Genomic DNA, 16,848 nt, shown 5'->3' with positions numbered 1-16,848 from the left:
TCTCTCTGGAAACAATGTATTTTTAGCAACTTTTCAAAATTCCAGGGTACTTTTTCTTGCTTTGCTCTGTCCCGGTCAAAAACAACTTTCACAGCTCTTCCAACTTTCTCCCTCCTGCACAATCTTGTCTGGCTGTAGGTTTCTTCATGGCGGCCATTACAGACCGCCGCTCCTCCGCCTTGGGAAAAGGGGGTTTTGCCGGCTGGGGAGGGGGTCTGTGACACCCCCAAACCCCTATCCGTATCCCCCCTGTCTTCAGCTGCCTCTACAGGGCAACTATATCCCCCAGATCCAAATGGATTGGGGGAACCTTGGCGGCGAGTGCAGCAGGGATCGCGCAGTATCGCGAATCCCTGCCGCCGCCGAAGCCTTGCAAACCGGAAGCATCCAAAGCTGGATCATCTTAAATAGTGTATGCAATGCAAAACTGCATCTTTATGTTTATTGTGTATGCTGACTTGCCTGAATATTAACATCAGTGTGGATTGACAAATGCAAAAATGTGTCTTACACAGCCATTAATCCAGAAATCATCGCAAGAGGGACAGTAGGATTTTCTGGAGCTGAATTGGAAAACCTTGTGAATCAAGCTGCATTAAAAGCAGCAATTGATGAAAAGGACATGGTTACTATGAAGGAGCTAGAATTTGCAAAGGACAAAATTGTCATGGGTAGGTATTATATTTTAAAATCACTTACTTATATATTTTTGACTTAGTGATAACAGTAACTTTTATTTTAATATAATACAATATAAAATAGTATAATAAATCCTCATCTTAACAGACTAATCAGTAAAAAAGATATGCATATATGTTTGCTAAATAATTGTGTTAATTAGATCATGTGACATCACTTGAAAGATCTTACGGAAATGATAAATTTGGGTCATTGCATGTGATCAAGTTATATCAAAATTTACAGAATCACTCTATGAGATATATTTTATAGAGACATGAGATTCTTACATATGTTGAATTGCATTAGTGTGTTAAAAGAAAGATTTATTTGGATTGTTTATTTTCAGGGAAATCACACAATTGTTATAATATTTATATACTAACTTTCAGAAATAAGTTTAATTAAATAGACCTTACAAATAATGCTATTGAGAGAATGAGATGCAGGGAATATAAGAGGTTTGTTTTAGGCTCTGTTTTTAAGACTTTTCTATGCTGTGCCTGTGGGGCATATATAGATTTTGTGGCCTGCCATAAGTGCTGCTGGTGTGAAGAAGACACGGAGTTCATGTTGGCCATGAAAGGTAGCTGGGTTAAGTCATGAGGCTTTTACCCAGCTGTTTATATGGGAGATTTAGAATAAGCCGTGGTTTAGCAGAACCCTAAAAATGGTTCTCCCCTAAATGGATAATGTTTTGCCTAAGCTGGACAAAAGTCAAGCAGTTCTGAGCACACTCCACATTATTTTTCTTTTTCTCTCTCTTATCAACCCTAGAAAGGGAAGAGGGAGGCAGAAAGGGAGAGGACGTAGGAGAAGTTGAGGGGGAAAGCCCCTGGTAGGGAGACATGGGAAGTTACCTAACATACTTGCACTGTTTGTTGTTATCATTGTTGTAAGTATCTTCTGTGAATACCATCTATAACAAAAAGACTGCCATGTGTTTCTCTGTCCATTGCCATTTTTGCTTTATAATATATCTGCAAAAATGAACCTAGCCTGAAATGCAACCTTGAAGCCTCTCAAATGCAATAAGCATCCAGCAAATCCAGAGTGGGCACAAATCTTTGAGTTCTGATTGTCAGTATCAATTATATACAAAATGGAAGTTTTTATACATGATATATAGACCTGGGATTTATAGAAATGTAGACTACCTTAGAAAAAATGAAACAATGGAAGGGAGTGGAAAAAAAGCAATCCTAAGGATGTTCATTGTTAGTGGAATACTGACTGGCCAAGGGACAGGTGGCAGGTAACAAGAGGAAAGGGAATGAATACAACATAAGTGAATCACTAAAATCCTGAAAGGGAGATAGATACTGTTCAGTTTTTATCAATACGTTGTAATTGATAGTTTGTTAAAGTTCTCTTGGTTTATTTTTAATTTCAGGTCCTGAGCGTAGAAGTGTAGAAATTGGTGACAAAAATAAAACCATTACAGCATATCATGAATCTGGGCATGCCATTATTGCATATTACACTAAAGATGCTATGCCAATCAATAAAGCCACAATTATGCCACGAGGACCAACACTTGGACATGTAAGATTTGAATAATAGACAACACTGCCTACCTTGTTGATTTTAATAGGGCTGTACAGTGCTTTAAGTTTGAAGGGATTCATTAAGTATGTAATTTGATGGGTTATATGATTGTACTGTATACATTTTTCCTCCTTTGAATTTGGTATTGTGTATAGCTCTATAGTTTTAACAATTTTTACAACTATCTTGTCTAAGAAATTTCTTCTCACTACAATGCCAAAGACTTCAAAGATAGTTTTTTTCTAAGATATTCCTTAAAAGAACTGGGTTGCTTGGGCACCAAGTCACATTATTTAAATAGTTATGATTTAAAGCTTAATATGCTAAGTTATAGTGGTTTTTATTGGTAAGATTCAAGGAGAGCATTTCATCAGTTTCAATTGTTTCAAGATTGCTGCACATTAATTACCTCGGTACAGTTTTGTATAACACTGTAGGACTTTAGACTGCAAAGTTACAAGGATTATTTATTTACAAAGTAAACTTAACTGAAAATTATTAATAACAATAAACAGTTGTATTATAAAGAATTATTTCTTATTGGGTTATCTATTGTAACTATATATATTATTTTGAAAACAGAAGTGTTAGTACATTTCTTTAAAGTTACAATATTTTCTAGCTCCTTTCCATAATCATGCTATCTGCCAGTCCCACTATCAAATGTGCTGGATTTGGTTTTTAGGAAATATTGAGGTAAGACAATAAGCAAGAATATTGGCAATTGCTCATCTCATTTGATTTTGTGTGACAACATCTCAAACCCTTTTGATATACCATAACAATGCAAATGTCTTTGTGATATTTTTGGAGCCCTTCATGGATTTCTTACTTGCAAAATATGCTGTGAGAAAACAGCATATTTTACAAACAAGAAATGCCTGCAGAGGGCTCAAAAAATGTCAAGGCGCTTAGAATCCTTAAGCATTATCACTTTAGCAAGTAGAACAAATAATCTGGCAGCCATTAAACCTGACTTATGGGTTTTGCTCAACTTAATGCGTAATTTTGTATCAAAGGTTTCCTTGTTGCCAGAAAGTGACAGATGGAATGAAACTAGGTCTCAGCTGCTTGCCCAGATGGATGTCAGTATGGGAGGAAGAGTAGCAGAAGAACTCATATTTGGCAGTGATCACATCACAACAGGTTAGTCAAAATTAAAGTGTGCACAGAATGGAAAAATGTGTTTTGTTTCAAACTTGGAACAGTTCTTTCTCTGGGATTACACAGTTAGTCTTCAATTTACAACCATTTGTTTAGTGACTATTCAAAGTTACGCCACTGAAAAAAATGATCACTTTTCAGACTTATGACCATTGCAGCATCCCTGTGGTCACGTATCAAAATTTGGCTTGGCAATTGGCTCATATTTATGACAGTTGCAGTGTCCTGGGGTCATGTGACCATCTTTTGCAACTTTCTGACATTCTGACAAAGTCAGTCTCAAATTCTCTTAATAAGCATGTTACTAAAGTAGCAGCTACAGTTATTCATTTAACAATTGTTGCAAGAAAAGCCACAACATGAGACAAAACTCATTCAAAACTCACTTAGCAATGGAAATTTGGATCTTAACTGTGGTCATGAGTCTAAGACTACCTGTATAGAATGTTTTGGATCAGTTACAGTTTTATCAAACCAGAACCCACTTTAGTTTTAGATGCAACAGACAAGATGACTAAGGCAAGGCTAGTATGCATCACTCCTGGTTTTCTCTCAGCAGCTTCTGGTGTGGCATATATCACTGTCCACACGATTTTCCTAATGCCTTCCCTTCCTCCTCAGCTGTTACCAGTGTCTCAATTTGGCTTACCCCAACAGCTATATTCCTTCTTGCCTCCTTCAGTAATCACTGTCAGTGTCCTAGCACAGCACAGTTATATATCTACTCATTCTCCAATCATGATGGTCCCACTCATACATCCTGATCTTTTCTTGCATTTGCTTCTCTGAACATTTCTCCCTGGGACAACTGCATTTGGTTGTATGACCCAAATTAATTGGACTCATGCACTTATAACAGAAATTTTAGCTCAGGTACAGATTACTCAAATACTTTGTGCATTCCTAGTCAAAACAACTTTCATAATTCATATGTAAGGACTTTAGCTTTTACAAATTAATGTTATGCTTTTTATAATTACCTAGGTTCTTCTAATGACTTTGAGAATGCTACTAGGATAGCACAACTCATGGTAACCAGATTTGGAATGAGTGACAAGGTACAATTACACGTACTCTTCTTTATAATGAATTTGCAATGAAATATTTTTATGTTGTAGTTGTGCAGGTATACAGTGCAGTCAGAAAATATTCAGACCCCTTTTGTCAATTTTGTTATGCTGCATCCTGATTCTACAGTTAAAATTCATTTTTTTTCTCATTAATCTATACTCTGTACCCCATAACAACAAAGTGAAAACAGAATTTTAGAAATGTCTGTAAATTTATTAAAAAGAAAAAACTGAAATATCATGTTGGCATTCAGACCCTTCACTCAGTACTTTGTTGAAGCATGTTTGGCAACAATTACAGCCTTGAGTATTTTTTGGGTGATGCAACAAGCTTTGCACACCTGAATTGGGTAATTTTCTGCCATTATTCCTTGCAAATCCTCTCAAAGTCATTCAGGTTGGATGGTGACCATCCGTGAACAGCCATTGTCAGGTCCCTCCAGAGATGTTCAATAAGATTCAAATCAGAGTTCTGGCTGGGCCATTCTAAGACATTCACAGAGTTGACAACTGTGTTGTCTTGGGTGTGTGCTTAGGATCATTATCATGTTGGAAAGTGAAACTTTGGCCCAGTCTGAGATCCTGAGCACTGTGGAACAGGTTTTCATTGTGGATATCCCTGTATTATGCTCTATCCTGCTTTCCCTCAACTCTGACGAGTATCCAGTTCCTGCTCCTGAAGAACACCCCTAGAGCATGATGCTGCCATCACCATGCTTCATGTTGGGATGATATTGGACAGGTGATGAGTGGTTTCCTCCAGACATAATATTTAGAATGGAGGCCAAACAGTTCAATCTTGGTTTCATCAGAGCAGAGAATCTTGTTCCTCGCAGTCTGAGAGTCCTTTGGGTGCTTTTTTGCAAACTCCAAGCAGATTTTCATGTGTTTTGAACTGAGAAGAGGTTTCCATCTAGCCAGTTTGCCATAAAACCCAGATCAATGGAGGGCTACAGTGATAGTTGTCCTAGAACTCTTTCCCATCTCCACGCAGGATCTCTGGAGCTCAGAGTGACCAGGCTCTTGATCGCCTCTCTTGCTAAGACCTTCCTTCACCAATTGCTGTGTGACTAGATTGTGACCAGTTCTTGGAAGAGGCCTAGTTGTGCCAAACTTCTTCCACTTAAGAATTCTGGAGGCCACTGTTCTTAGGAAACTTCAGTGCACCTGAAATTTTGTTATAGCCAGATCTGTGCCTTGCCATAATTCTACCTCTGAGCTCTTCAGGCAGTTCCTTTGACCTCATGGCTTTTGCTCTGCTACCATATGCATTGTCAGCTGTAAAGCCTTCTATAAAGAGGTATGTGCCTTTCCAAATCATGTCCAATCAAATTAATTTACCACAGATTAATTCCAATCAAAGTATAGAAACATGTCAGCAATGATCAAGAGAAATGGGAGGCATCTTAGTTAAATTTCATGTGTTCTTGAAAAGGATCTGAATACTTATGCCAATGTGATATTTCAATTTTTTTCTTTTTAACGAATTTACAGACATTTCTAAAATTCTGTTTTCACTTTGTCGTTGTGGGGTACTGAGTGTAGATTAATGACAAAAAAATGAATTTCAACAACTGTAGAATCAGGCTGCAGCCTAACAAAATTGACAACAATGAAGGAGGTTTGAATACATTCTGAATACATAAAGGTTTGTTCTTATGGAGTAAATATAGTGTAGCTTGAATGCATGAGATTGTACTATTTTCCTACGGTATTTAAAAACAAAGTTATTTCAACAAGTTTCAAAGTCAGGAGTCGCTAAATGTGAAAGAAGAGGATGCTAGAGGAACAGGGACATTTGTTTAAGCACAATACATGGTCTTCTCAGTTTAGTGGTACATAAAGAGTTATGCAAAACTCTGACTGACAGATTTAAAGCAACAGCAGGAGGAGGAGGAAGAAATCAACTGAGCAAATACAATGTTGCTAGATGGAAGCATCCAATAATTTTAATTTCTAGATACATACAGGCCCTTGTCTAATTTTGTTTAAATATTGGTGTTTTTTAATCTACGGAACTGTATTTATCAATAGAAAATAACCATCAGCAAGCGCTCTTATCAATTTATTTGGACACTGAAAAAAATAAATACAGATCCAACAACTTATAAGAGCAATATATTAGATCGCCTGATGCTCTTTTCTAGGATAGAGTTGTTAAGGAGAAACATATCAATCTTGGAGATCACATAAAACTTAACATTTTTTAATAGGATAGAGAACATGAAGCCCAGATTATCAGTCTTGGTCGTACAAAGCCATAGGCAGCTTTTCTTGCTAATTGTGATTGGAGATAGAGGGGGACATGTTACCTGAGTGAATGCTTATGAATGGAAACTAAACTGACTTTTAAAAATAACAACCAATAGGTGATGAATGTATGTGAATTGAATACAAAAGTGAGTGACCAGTGCACAAGCAATACATTTGCTCATAGAAAGAGAATGAATGTGGACTAAATTGCAAAAGAGATATATGAAGGATGAGTGAATGGGTTGAGAGGATGAGGAAGATCAAAAAAGTGATGGTTGCAGCTGATGGGCTCTTTCAAATCAAGTAGCAAACAAGACACAAGTCATTTATTTACTTGATAGCTAATTCTGCCTATCTCTGCTAGGTAAAGGTAAAGGTTCCCCCCACACATACGTGCTAGTCATTTCTGGCACTAAAGGGTGGTGCTCATCTCTGTTACAAAGCCGGAAAACCAACGCTGTCCAAAGACGTCTCCGTGGTCATGTGGCCAGCATGACTAAACACCAAAGGTGCACGGAACGCTGTTACCTTCCCACCAAAGTTGTCCCTATTTTTCTACTTGCATTTTTACATGCTTTCGAACTGCTAGGTTGGCAGAAGCTGAGACGAGTAATGAGCTCACTTGGTTACGCAGTGCTAGGGATTCGAACCGCCAAACTGCCGACCTTTCTGATCAACAAGCTCAGCGTCTTAGCCACTAAGCCACTGCATCCCTGAATTTGACTGCTAGTAGATTCATTTTTCTTGCAGCATTTCAGACTGGGTACTTAAGCTAGGATGAAACAAAAAAGACATTGCTGAACTTCTAAGTAATGTTATCTTCCCTTTCTTTGCGTTTATTTTACAATTAGATGGCTTAAATGCATGAATCTTTGAAAGTTTTTGAAATGAAAACAAGTTATTAAGGATGACCCATAAACCTGTTTTAAATTAATTATACGTAAAGCATGTAACTAATTAAGATTGATTGATTGATTGATTGATTGGCTGCTCATCTTACTTCAAGATAACTCTGGGTGGCTTATAATTATAAAAGATAAAAAACTGTATAAATTAAAACATAAATAACTTAATTCAAAATCCAGACACTACAAACCAATTAAAAGACAGAGAAGAGCAGGATGGGAGCAGATGGAATGTGTTGTTAATCAAACAATCACCTCCACTGTGCAATTCTAGTCACACAAAAGAGAAAAGTCCCACAGATACACTCTTAAACAAATATAGAATGGCAGTATTGGTGGGTTTTTTTGTTCAAATAAACAAGTCAATTTTGAAATGATGAGTTGCTCTCAAATATGAATAAGACCCAGTGGTCAGATTCTTCAAAATTCATGGGATAAAATTATATTTCTTACCTGATCCGTGGTGATCAAATTATCTAACAATTATGCTGCATTTGATTTTTTGAAAATGCTAAATAAATAAGCATTTTCTTCTCTCTCTCAAATCATTTTCTTTTTCCATAAGCTTGGTGTTATGACTTATAGAGAGACAACAACTTTTAGCCCTGAAACCCAATCTGCAATTGAACAAGAAATAAGATCTCTTTTAAAGGTAAACATTTTAATTCTCTGATTCAAAAAGTGGATACTTTCTAGATCCTTAATTTTGTTGAATGTATTAATATGATGTACTGTAAAAATTAATCAGAGCTAAGGATCTAAAACAGTATGTTATGTGGCTACTACTTTAATTTATTGCTTATAAATTAAATTATAAATTATATCAGTCAAGCTGAGATTCTGTATATATAAGTTTAAAAATGACAATAATTGAACTTGCTTGTTCCTCTGCTAGTTTTTAAAATTATTTTTATGAATGTTTATACTTTATACTTTTTATTCCATTCCTTGGTTATGTTGAAATACACTTCAAGAGGACCTGATGTATTTGTATGAAGCATATTTGAATAAGCTACAAATGTTTTAGATTAATTATAAATAATGTTAGTGGTTAATCTTAGCTTTTTTTCATTTCCAGTGTTTTTTGCTATCTTTCTTAATTTGCCTTTTTTGTGGTAGGATTCATATGAACGGGCAAAGAGTATCTTGAAGGCCCATGCAAAAGAACACAAGAATTTAGCAGAAGCTTTATTAACCTACGAGACCTTGGATGCCAAAGAAATTCAGATCGTTTTAGAAGGCAAAAAACTTGAAGTGAGATAACTTCCTTGTCAAGCTGTCTAACAGTCAAAGTAGTGGCCATTTTATACAGTGTAACTTTCTTTCCTGCTGGATGTATGTGTGCTAATAGTCATATTTTCAAAAGATAAACAACTTGTCTTGTGAGCTTTTGTTCCCCTTACAAGTAGTCCTTGCTTACTGATTACAGTTGAAACCAACAGCTCTGTTGCTAAGTGCTGCAGTCACTATGTGAAAAATCATGACTCTGTCAGATTTATGATGTCCCTTCCATTTTTGGTTGAGAACAAATGTAAGAGTCAAAAAGGCAAATCTGGGAGGTGGAGTTAAACGTCATCAGTTTAAAATCCTTGCATTGCCACAATAGATCCAAGTCCAGCCCTTCTTGAATTCTGATGATCCTTATCTAGCACTAATTTAGTGCTGATCATTAGTTGACCAGATTCTTTTCTATAGGTTGGACTAAATCTTCTATGCTGCAACTTTATGAATAATCCTGATTCTTCACTGCTTTAATTAAGTGAGACATCATGTGATTGATTGGGTATTACAATTTCATTTCCATGTTCTCCATTCTGCTGGTTGAAAGTCGGTTGTGACGCTTGCAAATAGTGGTCACATGGTCATGGGATACTGAAACAATTGTAAATCTGAGGATTGGTTGCAAAGATATTTTTCTTCCAGCTACTGTAACTTCAAGTAGTTGCTAAACAAGGTAGTCAGTAAGCAAGGAGTACCTATTATTTGTTTTTTCTTAGAAGTGAGGTTATAAAAGTAATTTGTCAGGGGTTCACCTGCTTTAGAAATCCTGAATGCTAAAACAAAAGAGTGAATTGATATACCTTCACTGCTAGCTTGTTCAAGTGTATAAGCAAAGGAACTGGTAACTGCTGGTGTTACTCTGCGAATTGGGGCATTTGAAACTGCAGAACATACAGTTACATGAAAGTAACCCTTCTGTTTCTAAACCAACATTTTATAAAGCCTTCATTCATAATTTATCATACTACAGGAACTTAAGGGCAGGCACTATACTGTAGTAATTGTGCTCTGTCTTCCAGTTGACCTTCAATAAGTGAGATAAGGAGTTTGTACTCTAATGGGCACAAAATAATGTTCATCTATTCTGGAGATAGAACTTAAGAGTGAGTGAGCGAGTGAGTTCCCTGGACAGTAATATTTGTTACAACTAGAAAAATTGCATTGTCACCTCTGAGATAGCGTTGGGGAAATGTTTTCAATTTTATGGAGGTGTGATTTTAGTGCTCCTGTGAAACTTTTTAAATGGAGAATAGTTATGGAAATTTGAGTCCGTCATTGTGTACTTGGCAGGCCCTTTTTAAAAAGTACAATTTTGATTTCAAAATTTTAATCCATTTAATCTGATGGCACATGCCATTAAGATATTAAGTGACAATTAAGAGATGTTCTAAAAACTGAGATTAGGGTTGGGTTGACTATAGCAATTGAGAACTGCTAATAATAATTACACTGCTTTACGGGGAGGTTTAAGTTGTTTAATAGATGGCTCTCTACAATTTTAAGTCCTACACTAATTTTAAAAAAGAAAGAAAATTCTCTCAGTGAGAAAAATAAAACAACAACAAAAATAAAACAAAAGAATTGGATTTTGAATTAGGGCTTATAAGGCGTTTTGATGCCTTGTTGACAGTCCAATTTCATTTGAATTTGTAGATAATTCATTTTCTTTTAGCAATCCCAGTATTTCAATGGAACTCTTTTCTGCTTTTTCCATATAGTAAACTTGGAAGAACTTCAAGTTCATTTCATTATTGGAATTCCAAACTGCTATGCTGTTTCATTACAAATGTATACTTTTTTTAGCAATAAACAGTAAAAGATGTGCAAATGCAGCATGTTTAGCACATTTGGGAAATCATATATTTTAATTACGCAAAGTGCTTTTTAAAGTTTTCCTCCTATTGTAAAACTGCTTTTACTTTGGTAAAAGTATAAATCTGTTTAAATAAAGTTTAAATCTGTAAATAAATTTGAGAGTTAAGCAAAATGTGTAATTTTTTAATAGCGAATTTCCATAAATCTTTTGTTTGTGAGAATTTCTGCTACTTTGTTGCTGCTACTTTACTTGTTCATAACATAATATGGAGACTTTACAATTTAAGATTGAATTGTTAAATAAATTTCACATTGTCAGTATTTAGATTCTATGGAATCCTGTAACTTCTAATGCATTTTCTCTTTCATGAAACCTTATTAAGCTTTGAGATGGCGAGAATAACTTGCTAGCAAGTTTCATATGTATGTTCCTGCAAAAGCAAAGAATTAAAACTGGATATAATATTTTGCTTCAGATTTTGTTGCATACACTATTCCCTACACAATGTTTTTTATTTTTTTTATTTTTTTATTTATTAAATTTATATGGCCTCCCGTCTCATGACTGACCTTGGGAATACTATAAAGTATGCATGCATTTTACCGTCAAGCAGCAGTTTGTAAGAAACAATACTGAAAACAACCAACGGTGATTGCCTTAATGCCAAGATTTCTGAATACAAACTGATGAAATCTTGGCTTGTGACACCAGATTTCACCGTGGCTTAAAAGAAGAAAATATGGATAATTCATCAGGCAATAATGGAATAATAGAATAGAAAAAAGGAGAAAATCACAAAGTAATAAGACTTGAAAATTCAAAGATCATGGCATAAACCAGCCATCAGGTCTAGTATAGGTAGTCCTAGACTTATGATCAAATTGAGCTCAAAATGTCTTGCTAACTGAGCCATTTGCTGAGCTTTGCCACATTTTATAACTTTATAATCTTTCTTGCCATAATTGTTAAGTGAATCACTGCAGTTGGTAAAGTAAATAACACAGTTGTTAAATGAATTTGGCTTCCCCATTGACTTTGCTTATCAGAAGGCCGCACATGACTCCAGAATGTCATAGATATGAGTCAGTTGCCAAGCATCTGAATTTTTATTATGTGAGACCATAGACGTGCCACAACAGTTGTGGTCAAAAGTCACTGTTTTAGTAACATTGTAACTTTGAATGGTTGCAAATGAATTATGTGTCAAGGGCTAACTTAGTTATCAGCACTCTTGGGGCCATACCAAAAAATCTTGGCCAGCAGTTAAAAAATCTCTGCATTGACAAAATTCCCATTTGACAGATAACACTTCTTGGATCCTGAACATATATTAAACCAATATATTATGACATCCTAGGTTCTTGGGAAGAACTTGATGTGTATGAAGGCCAACCTCAGCTAAAGAACTTGAAGCCCTTCTTTCCTACACTTAATAAAACTTGGACCAGCTTACATTCCGTGATAATGCCATCAAGCAACACTATCTGCCTATCCAGGTACTTGGGAAGAACTGGATAAAAAATATAGCCCACTGAAAATAAAAGGCATTAACAAGCACTTAAAATGAATGCAGCGCAGAACAGTCATTACAGGGACTGAGTCATTATTTGGGATTTCTGTCCTATCCTTTTCATTTCTTTAGGTAGCAAATGCCACCTTCTAGCTTCTCTGATCTGTAAGAGGTAGAGGGGATTTATATATCCAATTTATGTAGCCAAGAAAACCTGAGCATCAAACAAAAGAAAATCAGAAAATTTAATTGAAATAAACCTACTAGAATAGCTTTGAGACTCAATAAAAAAACAAAAAACTACACATGTTCTTCAGTGCCAGAGCAACTCTGCTAACATCTTGGCTCCAATTTATTAATTTATTAAATTTATTTGACATTCATCTTGTCATGGAGGCTACTCTAAGAGGATTATAACGGTAGAATATAAAATTATAATTTTTTTAAAAAAAATACCATTGTAAATATAACAAAAACAAAACAAAAATAACAGCAATATGCATTAAAAAGGATGGGCGGTGGGGGCAAAAGGATGTGCACGGGGAGGTAGGGATCTGCTATTAGTCTAATAGCCACTTCCAGTGTGGCACTCCCCTCATTGGGTCACCAGGGCTACCAGCAGATCCAGGTCTTCCAGAAGGAGGGTAGAGACAGACTCACCCCAGGGAGTAAGATGTTCCAAAGGGATGGCACTAAGGCATCCCACCAGCCGGAGTTCTTTGAGCAATGGGATCTGCATCCAGATTCCCCTTCTCACATGAGTAGAACAGGCCTGTCTTAGCGGGATGAGACAGTTCATCAAGTTATCTGAACCTAAGCCACGCAGGGCTTTAAAGGTTATAACCATGGCAACATGGGCCATTTTAGGGCTCCCATTAATAGTTTGCATTGTTGCACTCTGCACCAATGCCTGACAGCTGAACCACCCTGCTTTATGCCTTATGTTACTCTATAAGCTTTCCCACCAGAGGTGGTATTCAGCAGGTTCTGACCAGTTCTGGAGAACCAGTAGCAGAAATTTTGAGTAATTCAGAAAACCAGCAAATATCAGCCACTGTCTGGAGGTTTTCCAGTATCCTTTCCCTGCCACGCCCACCAAGCCACGCCCACAGAACCGGTAGTAAATTTTTTTGAATCCCACTACTGTTTCCCACGTCTTTATTGTGTCATGTTCATGTATCTTTTTCTTCTCTGCTTTTAAAATAAACAAATTAATTAAAATCAAAACTTAAAAACAGGATTTTTCAGGGTGCAATGAATTCTCTTTCCACCTGCTCACACTCATTTCAGCATGACATATCAATGAGACCATCAAATGAGACTCCCCATTTTTCAAGCAGAAATCCAGTTAGAATTTCCACTTTATTTCAATCCCCACATACCTTTAGACTGCTTAGGTTACTTGTGCCTGCCATCTGCTGGCTTGCTTTGTGCACTGCAAATTTATTACTAGTTCAGAACTAGTTAGGCATCAGAGGTTCATATTTTTATTTATCAATTATTTATATGTTTATGATATCCTGCTGCTCATTCACAAGTCATGGCAGAATAAGAAGCAAGTCTTCTTGTTTTGTTTTTACAACAATAAACCACAGAAACTAAGGATATGAGTTACAAAAAAGCAATAGTTTTATTATTATTTAAAAGCATTTATTTTATATCAACACAATTCATTATCTCTTTCCATATTTTTTCAACCTTGCCAATCCGTAGGGGAATGTCATGACATGGATAGGACAGGATTTTGAAAAAGAAGTTTCAAATGGGGGGTGGGGTTGTATTTCTTTTTAAAACTTTGCTAATGTAATTCATCTAATTGTAATTTATATTCTTAATCTGTGGTTGAGAATTATTTATCAGTCATCAAAGATTATAGACAAAAGGAGCTCCTCTTGTAAAAGTTTGCAAAAAAAAAGGAGCTTAAGGGTCTTTGTCACAATGCAATAAAAAACAAAGGGTGTTTTATTTTTATTGTGGCCAGAGAGTGCCACAAGAATGAAATAAGCTGATGAAAAATGACCTATTTATACAGTATTTCAGAGGAATTTGCAAAGTGTCATATTGTAAATAGCTAAACACATTTTATCTTCTTTACGAAAATTACTTTATTCAGTATTCAGCATAAATAGAAGGATTAAGAAAAAATGGCAGATGAGAATGAAATAGTTATTGTGGGAATAATATTATTTAGGAGATAAGAATCAGTTTAAAAATTGTACCAAATATTAGCTAACATGTATATTAATTAAATATTGTAAATTAATGTTTTTTCCCAATTGTTTTTAACAAACAATATACGCAGATAATCTTCAAAAGGACTTTTGCTGATGTAAAGTACTATATAATACTGTTCCTGGGACAACAAAGAATAACATAAACCAAAGCTTAACATTAGCTCACAACAGCTGCAATATTTTTAGAGATTGTTTTTGGTTTATATGCAGTATTTGAAAATAATGTTTGAGTTATTCCTTCATATCCATCTATTTTTTTCTGTAGTATGGCAGAATACAAATACCACTTGACATGACATTTCACTGTAGTCAGGCATAAAGGAAGGAGAGACCATTTGTTTTCTAGGTTTGAGATTCCATTGTAATTCAATTAATGTTATATACATTATGTGGAGCTAAATTGATGTAAGACAAGGATGTTTCTTGTAAGCTAGAAAGCAAATCAAGGAATCTGTGCTGTAGAGGTCTTTAGTACGCACCCCTCTACTCTAACAGTCATGTTCATAATTGGAAGATATTGTTAGATTCAACTTAGTCTGAGGTCCTAGATGATGGGTAAAGGCTGATTTAGGCTTGCCCATAGTTGTCCATAGCCATCGCTGCATAACTATGCTGTGAAGGGGTTGATGTTTGAGTGTTGTGTTGCAGAGTGCTGTAAACAGGCCAATGTAAACAGTGCTGGGATTCAAATAATTTAACAACCGGTTCTCTGCCCTAATGAAGAGTTGGGTAGGCGTGGCTGGGTGGTCATGTGACTGGGTGGGCGTGACCAATTTGACATCACTCATGTCGAGGGGTGCTTCTCCTTGCCTGGCCTCTCGTGACCGTGGGGATGCTGCAATGGTGTGAAAAATAATCATAAATCACTTTTTTCAGTGCTATTGTAACTTTGAATGGTCACTAAATGAACTGTTGTAAGTCAGGGATTACCTGTACAAAAATACAAAAAGCTTCTTTACTTGCAAATAGATGCCCTAAATACAGTGGTGGGATTCTACTAGTTTGCACCTGTTCACTAGAACCTGTTGTTAACTTTCTAAGTTTGGAGAACTGGTTGTTGGAAGAAATCTCCTTTTGTTTTTTTCCACTTTACAGGGCTAATCCTGTAAGGCAGGCAGGAACGAAACATTCTGGTGTTGTTTCTAGCCTAATCTTTATTGTCCTGCTTATAGAAACTACCTCTCAGTTAATCTTTATTACATTCTTGGCAGTATGCCTAGACTTACTGTTGCCTCTGGAGCTTCTCCTGAGTTTTTTTCCTTTTCTTTGCTGGTACTTTGCTGAGGCTTGACTTTCTTAAAAGGGAAGAGTTGTTTTAAGCTTTTTATGCTGTTAGGAAGAAATACTCCCCTGTTGGAGTTCTTCCAGGCGTGATGCAATGATCAGCACTTTGAAGAATTGAATAATGAAGTAGAGCTGCCAGAAAGCTTTTGATGACAAGGAACCAAGGAGAGTGACATTCAGCAAGGTTTCTTGGCTAGCTAGATTGACATTCAAATGTGATTTTACATACCCTTTCTGAGAAAATTATCACATTAATAAACACAGGATTAAACATCACCAAGCACAGAATTAAACTTCACCAAAAACCAGTTTTAGACCAATAAAACTGGATTTTGGTGAAGTTTAATTCTGTGTTTGGTGATGTTTAATCCTGTTTATTGATGGGATAATTTTCCCTATTCAGCTTTGGAAGGAAAAAGGTTGATCTCTGGTCCTGAAAAGAAACTGGCTTGAAAAATCTGGCTAATTCCAGTGTCTATTTGTTCAGGTAATTGGTTTAACAAGGAACAGCAACCTTGTTTGCTCTTTTGCTACATTCTAGTGCTAATTGCTTTCTTTGTAATTAGGCTTATCTCAAGTGTTTATACTTGAGCTTGCCTGGGGTGTGAACTCTGGCAATGACCCAGACAAAGCTTGTATTTTAGTTTTAAAAGTATTTAAATTGTTGTGATTTAGTTATTTGTATTGTTTGAATTTTTTCCTGCCACATGGTTTTTCTATCTGGGGAGTGGGTCTTCCTTCACTGCTTTAGTGGTTCCTGGCACTGTCCTTTTAGGGTATACTTCCAAGAGGCAGGATACAAGCTTGGCACTGATTTTTTTTACTCCCTTTCTGGAGGGGCATGTGATCTTTCCTTAAATCTGGATGATTTCCTTAGGATATCTTGTGAGGTGAGAGAGACCAGCTGGTGACTTTAAGTGGTGCAAATGGATCTAAGGATTGCTTCTCCTGGGTGTGCTCTTTCTGAAGAGCTTAAATGACCTCTCTGGTAAAGAGTTTCACTTTATGAGCAAGAGTTGGCTGCTGATAGTTATCATTGCATTTTAACTATTTTAATTCCTCAAGCTGCTCTGGCACCCTGCCTGATTTGTAACTCTGGCTTGCA

The 16,848-nt window shown here is 36.1% G+C and overlaps 1 protein-coding gene across 3 annotated transcripts in view; it reads left to right on the top strand.

Moving 5' to 3' along the window:
* YME1L1 (YME1 like 1 ATPase) overlaps positions 1 to 12,925 on the top strand; it is a 36,302-nt gene extending 23,377 nt beyond the window's left edge. The window contains exons 14-20 of one of the 3 annotated variants that reach the window (XM_026710021.2): positions 516 to 671; positions 2,072 to 2,223; positions 3,246 to 3,372; positions 4,375 to 4,448; positions 8,184 to 8,270; positions 8,738 to 8,872; positions 12,073 to 12,925. In XM_026710021.2, the coding sequence (XP_026565806.1) occupies positions 516 to 671; positions 2,072 to 2,223; positions 3,246 to 3,372; positions 4,375 to 4,448; positions 8,184 to 8,270; positions 8,738 to 8,872; positions 12,073 to 12,117 (776 nt within the window). In that variant the 3' untranslated portion in view covers positions 12,118 to 12,925. Of the gene's footprint in view, positions 1 to 515; positions 672 to 2,071; positions 2,224 to 3,245; positions 3,373 to 4,374; positions 4,449 to 8,183; positions 8,271 to 8,737; positions 8,990 to 10,617; positions 11,180 to 12,072 lie in introns of those variants that run through there. The other 2 variants (XM_026710023.2, XM_026710022.2) reach the window with 2 other exon arrangements.
* The last annotated feature ends 3,923 nt before the right edge of the window (positions 12,926 to 16,848 follow it).

This window comes from Pseudonaja textilis, chromosome Z (genome assembly GCF_049901715.1).
Source record: "Pseudonaja textilis isolate UNSWEBS1 chromosome Z, rPseTex1.2, whole genome shotgun sequence".
Classification (NCBI taxonomy): domain Eukaryota; kingdom Metazoa; phylum Chordata; class Lepidosauria; order Squamata; family Elapidae; genus Pseudonaja; species Pseudonaja textilis.
Note: the sequence above shows the minus strand (reverse complement) of the source record. Positions and strands in the feature narration are given on the sequence as shown.